Raw genomic sequence first — 8097 nt, forward strand, 5'->3', positions numbered from 1 at the left:
GACTGAAACTAAGGACCCAAGACTGAAGCTTCTCAGATATAGTGGCCCAGCTATAAAACAGTAAATAAGAAAACAAAACAAAACAGTAAACAAGATACGGGGCTTCCTCCTCATAGCTTTGGAACATAAACAGAAAAGCAAAATTCAACTTCCCTGTTTTATTTAAGCAGATAATCAATAAACACCATCATCCACTGCTGAGGCCCTAACTTGGAAAGCAACCCAAAGGTCAGTCGCAATATTAAGAGAAAAACATTGGCCATAGGGACTACACCTATTTAAGACAACAGGAAGACTTACCAAAAAGTGCACCAAAGGGTTTTCTACACAGCCACATCAGCTGAGCACTGACCTCTCAGCAAGGCTGAGGAGCTAATAAGCCCTAAAGCATCCAATCAAAAAACCCAATAAAAGGAATCTTGCTTTATAACTCTGTAATAAATATAGAGAAAGAATCTTTTTAGTGAGCAGACTTCCCAAGTTAAAAAAAAAAAAAACTTTGAAAGATTACACCCAAGGTGGCATTCTAAGGAAAGACAAAAAAGATGTGCTTAACATATTAATAGAGTTTATTAACCTAAGAATCTGATTTTAAGCATCCTGAGTTTGAGAGATAAAACACTGATTTTTAATGCAAGTTGGTACAGCCACTTTGGAAAACAGTGTGGAGGTGCCTCAAAAATTTAAAAATAGAGCTACCCTATGACCCAGCAATTGCACCTCTGGGTATTTACCCCAAAGACACAGATGTAGTGAAAAGAAGGGCCATATGCACCCCAGTGTTCATAGCAGCAATGTCCGCAATAGCCAAACTGTGGAAAGAGCTGAGATGCCCTTCAACAGGTGAATGGATAAAGAAGATGTGATCCATATATACAGTGGAATATTACTCAGCCATCAGAAAAGATGAATACCCAACTTTTACATCAACATGGATGGGACTGGAGGAGATTATGCTAAGTGAAATAAGTCAAGCAGAGAAAGTCAATTATCATATGGTTTCACTTATTTGTGGAACATTAGGAATAACATGGAGGACATTAGGAGAAGGAAGGGAAAAATGGTGGGGGGGAATTGGAGGGAGAGATGAACCATGAGAGACTATGGACTCTGAGAAACAAACAGGGTTTTAGAAGGGAGGGAGGAGAGGGGATTGGTTAGCCCGGGTGATGGGTATTAAGGAGGGCACGCACTGCATGGAGCACTGGGTGTTATACGAAAACAATGGATTGTGGATCACCACATCAAAAACCAATGATGTATTGTATGGTGACTAACATAACATAATAAAATTTAAAAAAAAAACACTGATTTTTTTTCCCTTAACTTTCTCCCTAATCTGTTTTGTTTTGTTTTGTTTTTTTTAAGATTTTATTTATTTATCAGAGAGAGAGAGAGAGAGCACAAGCTGGGGGAGCGGCAGGCAGAGTGAGAAGCAGGCTCCCCACTGAGAAAGGAGCCCAATACAGGACTTGATCCCAGGACCCCAGGATCATGACCTGAGCCACCCAGGCATCCCTAACTAATCTTTTTTAAAAAATAACATTGTACTTATACCCTATTGCTATCAACATTTAAGTTTCCTGGTAATCCCTGTTTTGCTCTCTTAGACATTTGACTATCTATAGTATTACCAAACCTGAATTGCACAATCTATAAATATTGTGAAACAGGTTTCAAAGTTTTCTGAAGAAAATATACAAAAGTCTGGCCAATTTCCACACACTGTTGGCCACTTAAATAACATTTCTAATTAGGTTATAAGTAAAGAGGATTTCATTACATTACAATTTTGTTTAAAATAGCCTCCATCTCTATACTGGTACTGTCAACAGAGAAAAGTACAGTATTCTCTCTCATTTAGAGAAACTATGAGGTTTTGCTTCTTTTGTAAATATCCAAATTGATTAGAAGTGTGAATATACATATTCTTCTGAAATAATTCCTCAACCAATGAATGATTAAAAACTTCCAAATTGGACATTACAACACTTTCGCAAATAAAGGCCTTCTTTCCTGGGTAATGGAAAATCCTATCATGCCCTTTCATTTTAAGTAAATAACTCACATGATTCAAATTATCACTAACCATTAGATCAATGATAACTCGAGCCCTCTAATATATTTTAACACATTAATTCACATTCTTTAACTTTTTACCCCCTATATTTCTAAGCTGTAACTCTTAAAGATCCAGAGTTGGAGAATCAGTATTTTACACAAAGTCATGTCCTGGTGATATTTTTTCCCCAATTGTTTCCTACCTTCTCTCAAACAGTAAACAAACCATCCTGGAGTCAGACACAGAATCAAACATACTTAAAGAAAACTACAGGTGTACTTTTAGATTTATACCGCTTAACAAATCCAAGTGGCATTTCATGTAACTTCTAAAATAAGTTTATCTACTAGATAAAAACTAAAAATCCCAAGTCTCAAACTGAATAATAATTTTTAATAATAAAATCATCTTGGGCGCCTGGGTGGCTCAGTCGTTAAGCATCTGCCTTCGGCTCAAGTCATGATCCCAGGGTCCTGGGACTGAGCCTTGCATTAGGTTCCCTGCTCAGCGGGAAGCCTGTTTCTCCCTCTCCCACTCCCCCTACTTGTGTTCCCTCTCTCGCTGTGTCTCTCTCTCTCTCTGTCAAATAAATAAATAAAATCTTTTAAAAATAATAATAAAATCATCTTTCCACACAATTCTTTATGATTCACAATCAGGAATGAAGAATTATAGAACAATGAGGTTAGACTAAAAACCTAACAATATAATATTTCTGAATGGCTATCATAAAGAATATAAGTCAAATCCTTAAGGACTCCATTCAGAGTCATCTGTAATTCTCAAATGTATTATCCAGCGTTGTTTTTATTAAGTGGACCATCCTGGGACTTTAAAATCGTTTGTTAAGTTCTTTGTCACAGGACTGAAATCTCCATTTGCTGGTCTGTGACTGGCATTTTGAAGAACAGGCAAAACAATGAAGCTTGAGTTAGTTCACCCAAGATTAAGAAATAGAATCATATTCCCAACCTCCCAATATAACTTAAGTTTATGATCTTAGTTGTTGTCCTAGTCAAATTCAAACTTTGATTTCTTATGAATATATCTTTTGATGTTCTTTGAATATCTTAGGATGAAAAAACATCGCTACTAAGCTGCAAAATATATTATCAATAACTAGATTTTTTATCTTAATGTTGTGTCAGCATAAATTTACAATATTTAAGTGTTTAATTCAATAAACATTTATTGAAGTTTACTATTTATGAAGCCCCTTCAGGCTCTACCAGACATTTAAGTAAGACAAAAGCTTTGACCTCAATGAGCTGACAAAACAAACAAATAACTACATTACAAAACATGGTGTAAGTGCCACAACGAAAGCTTAGGAAAATACCATAGGCCTTTGGAGAAGAGAGATAACAATCTGTTTTGGTTCAGAGAAAACCATGTGAACCAAGACATGAGGGGAAATAGGATGAGCAAGGAACATGTTTAGGAAACAATGAAAGCTTGGCTAGAGCCCAGTGCACAGGGAGGAAATAAGACTCCAAAGATAGAGAAGAGCCAAGCTGCCTACAAAGGGCTTTAAGTCAGGCTGAGCACCTATAATAAAGTCACTGCATGTGGCTGCTACAAACAAGACTGTGCCTCTTGGGGAGAGAAAAGTAACTGACAAAATAAGCTATGTTGAAAGCACAGGAACAAAATGGGTTACTAAAGCCTGCTACAGGGGCGCCTGGGTGGCTCAGTCGGTTAAGCATCTGCCTTCAGCTCAGGTCATTATCCCGGGGTCCTGGGATCGAGCCCCACATCTAGTCCCACATTGGGCTCCCTGCGCAGCGGGGAGCCTGCTTCTCCGGCTCCTGCTCCCCCTGCTTGTGCTCTGGTGCGTGCTCTCACTCTCTCTGTCAAATAAATAAATAAAATATTTTTAAAAGTAAATAAATAAAGCCTGCTATAAACCAGAAAAGGGTATATGAAGGGTCAGAACCAAGTGATTCCCAGGAGACATTGGAAATAGAAAGATGATGTACTTAGAATCTACTGGACTTGGTAGATTTGGTATTCAGGGCAATGAAGATGGAAGGGGGCAGTCAAAAGATCAGGCCACAGTTCTGAACCTGGATGACCAGAAGAATCTAAGTGCCCTAATGAAAACAGGTAAGTCAAGGGGAAGAACTGGACTTTTTGTACTGTTTAGTTCAGGGGAAGAAAGGTGAAAATGACATCCAAGTCTGGACATGTTACATTTGAGGAATAAGGTACAAACATCTGGCACACAATTAGAAACATCATCAGAGTACTAAAGAGGACTCCATCATGAGGATGAGATTTCAGTTCTCTCCACAGAAAAAATGCTTCAAGGAGTATAAGTAAACAAGACAAAATATTAAAACACAGATGAAAGATGAAGATAGAATCTTGGAGAATTATGACATTTAAAGAATCAGAAAAAGAATAGAACCTAATAAAAGTGACTATTGGCATAAAGTAAGGCATGAAGCAGAATGTCTTAAGAACTACAATGTCTGATAAGAATTTTAATAAGGAGAAGCTATCTTTACAGTGTCAAACACTGAAAAAGACCCAAGAAAGATAAGTACCCAGAAAAATAAAAGCCCATTGGAATGTATCATTGAGAAATGCTGTGATTTTTAAGAAGTTGGGATAGCAAGGATTTGGGAAGGAGAGATGGCAATAGAGAGGAGTCACTTATCTTAGCAGTCTTTTAAAAATAGCAAAACCCACTATCCTATCTCCAAGGCAAAGGACTATAGTCAAATTCTAATATAAATCCAGTAGGTGGCTGGTAAAGCCACTGGAGGTGAAGGGGAGAAAAAAATCCTTTACTTGTAGCATTTTATGATTTCCATGATGTAAATACTACCACCATGGCTGATTTCAAGCTGCCAAAAGTTGGCAAAATTCTTGAAAACTTAGCAACGGTTGACAGTACAAGCCAACTCCAACACAGCACTGCAAACCGCCTATTTTACTATCTTGCTCTGCAACTGAGCAATTCTGTCACAGCTTTCCTCTAAACTCAACAGATCATTCAACTCTATCATTCTCTGGGACAACCTTTCAGCAATTCACAGAAGTCTTCCCTATTCTTGTTACATTTAGCTTTCTCAACTGTATTGCAATGAAAAAGGGTTAGATGTTGAAAGCCAAATGGCTTCCAGGCATGCCTGTCTTCACTAAGAAAGTCACAAAACAAGAATCATAGGTACCAAAAAGCCTTCCTATGACCATTTTATAATTGTTTCCTTTGTTAATGTCAATTCCCCAACTAAACCTGAAATGTCTTAAAGATAGAGAACTTGATTCAAGACCTGTATTCCCACAACCTACACTGGCTCTTGGCATAGTTCCATTGTTGATTAACCAAATTTTTTTAAACAAATAAGCTCTGTATCAATGCAAGGATTAAATAACAAAGTGTCAATAGAGTAAGCAAAAGAGACAAGAACCAAACATCTCAAATGAATCCCAGTCCTACTGAGAAGCACCAGAAATATGGGAGAGGACATTAAACTAAATCTAGACACCTGGGGCACTCCAATTCAGCACTGCCACTTGCTAGTAGGGCGCTGGTAGTCCTTTCAGTTGCAGTTGCAAATGAAAAATGGACAGTAATACCATGCACACAGGTTGATCTTAGATTTAATATAAACACATTTAGGCAGCACCTAGCAGGAGGAGGCTTGCTTGTCTGCTTGGTACAGTTCAGAAGACTACACTGGTATGGACACTGGACATTGATTGCTCAAGTATATTGCCAAGAGTACCAAGGAGGCCCACCTCTGTCATGGGACTATGGCTGCTCAGCTGCTAAAGATTTTTTATACTCTGTCCCCAATGACCTGTGGACATCACCCAATCCACAAATTCCTTTCACAGTCATGCCCTGGACTCCCAGGTCCCACAACAATATGGAGACCAAAAAGTCCACCTAAAAGCACTTTCAGAAAGAGCAAAAAATGTTATGACAAACTAGGTGGGAACAAGCTACCAGTTAGATTCCTACTTATGTCCATAAGAGGACATTCAACAACAACAAGGAAGTTCATCAACAAACCAAAACAATGGACCCATTCATAATGTAAACAAACTTCAAGGGAAGAACCTAGTTTCTAATATTTCAAAACTGTCACCTCCTCCACCCCATATCCTTCCAAATACAACTGTCTTCATGGTATTCCATATTACCTTCTATCCTTTAGGTTATGCTTCCTATGCAAGTTTCTCCAGACATCTGAAGTAGAATTATTGTCAAAATACTAAACATATATACAGAAACACAGAAGTTTATTTACTTTCCAAAAGAAATGACCAGCCTTGAGAAATACGGCAATAATATTCGTAATTTAATTTTTCCACTAATTAATTGCTATTTGTCTACTGACAAGGGCATGAAGTTAGTTACAGGTGGAAGAGAATAATTTAAACTTAGTATATCTGTGTATCAAAAAGTTTCTCACGTTGGACATCTGTCCTCCGAATTCCATAAAGTTTCCTAGACATACATGTGTTCTGAGGCGCAAACACACACTTCTCCATTAACACCAGAACACTTAGAAGCAAAGGAAGATCTCTGAAAGATTATTCTCAACTTGATATCCATATCGTGTTACCATTCTTTCCACGAAGTACACATTAAACACTTTCTGAAACCCAAAGTCATATACCCACGCCCTCAGACCCCTTTCCCTCACGCTGGGATCCTCCTTCCCCCGACACCCCCTAATCTCCTGCACTTTCCAGGGTGATTTTGGGCTCTCCATCTATGGCCCCAGGGAAGCGCCTCCCCTTCCTCCAGGCTCCGGAGGCTCTGCGCAGGCGGCGCATTCGTTCTTGCCCCCTCGAGAGAGAACAGCGCGCACCTGCAGACAGAAGCCGCGCTTGGAAGTGCACGAGTGACTGAGCCGTTTCCCCCGGCTCGAGGCAGGTGTGGGGACGGCCGGCCACCGTCCGCCGGCCGCCCCCGGGCAGGCGGGGTCCGAGGAGTCCCCGGATGACGAGCAGGGGGTCGGTGCCGGGCCACCCTTGCCGCCGGCCCCGAGGAGACGCTTACACAATATCGCGGCGGCCCCTTGGCGCTGCCGGGTAGGATTCACACACTTCCCGCGCCTCGGCGCCAAAGGGCGCCCGGCAGGGACAGAGCCGGGCCCGGACGTCTCTCGGGGCGCAGCGCGGTCTCACGCCGGGCGGGACGACAGAGAGGACAGGCGGGGTACGAATCCTCGGCGAGGTCGCCCGGCCCGACCTGAACCCGTGGAAGACGCGATCCCGAACCCCACGAAGTCCCGGCCGCACTCACCTCTCGCAGGTGTCCGCCGAGCCCACCTCCTCCTCCTCCGCCGCCATGACCGCCGTCACTGCGCGAGCCCCGGACCGTGCCTCCAAGCCGGCTGACAGGCCGACTGGGTCACCGGGGGCCGCCGCCGCCCTTAAGGCCACCGCGGCCCGCGCATGCGTCGCCCTCCCCCTCGCACGATGGGGCGGCGCGGCCGCGCGCGAGCGCGTGCCCGGCTATCTCCACCCGCGTTTACCAGCTGCGCGTGCGCCCTAATGCCTGGCGCTGTCGTGTATGGGCGCTGGGCGGGGCTGTCAACCGAGGAACGCGTAAGGCTCACCTGGCCCTGTTAGGTAGTAACTGGTTTCGGTGATGACTGTGTTAATGCACCAAACGCTAATATTAACTGTCAGTGCTGGGCACGAGGCAGTCATTCTGGAAGTACCCTGGGACCTTCGCTGGAAGAGCTAAGATAGTATCCCGATAGACGCTGCATTGGTGAATGGAACTGCAGCAATGGAGGGGACTCCGGCCTTCCGCCAGCCGGTCCCTCCAGGTGGGTAGCCAAGGGGAAAGGGTGACTCAGGACTCTTCAGTCAATATTCACTGACGTGCTGGGGTTACAGTAGTGGCCAGAACCAGCAACTCCCGTGTGCCCCGCTCGCTGTATATATTGAAGGGATGTAAAGTCAGTGTTTAGGTACTTAGAGTTCTTGAGGGGGATTCACTAACATAAATGTCAACATTCTTGACCTGTTTTCAAGTCTTTTAGCCATCAGATACTGCCTGG

At 42.5% G+C, this 8097-nt stretch overlaps 1 protein-coding gene across 1 annotated transcript in view; it reads right to left on the reverse strand.

Moving 5' to 3' along the window:
- Nucleotides 1-7468, reverse strand: part of ABHD5 (abhydrolase domain containing 5, lysophosphatidic acid acyltransferase) — a 30435-nt gene extending 22967 nt beyond the window's left edge. The window contains exon 1 of the mRNA XM_034991182.1: nt 7332-7468. Coding sequence (XP_034847073.1) covers nt 7332-7378 — 47 coding nt within the window. The 5' untranslated portion in view covers nt 7379-7468. The remainder of the gene's footprint in view (nt 1-7331) is intronic.
- Nucleotides 7469-8097: the final 629 nt, after the last annotated feature.

The sequence above is a fragment of the Mirounga leonina genome, unplaced genomic scaffold (assembly GCF_011800145.1).
Source record: "Mirounga leonina isolate KUSES-001 unplaced genomic scaffold, KU_Mleo_1.0 Mir_115, whole genome shotgun sequence".
NCBI lineage: Eukaryota > Metazoa > Chordata > Mammalia > Carnivora > Phocidae > Mirounga > Mirounga leonina.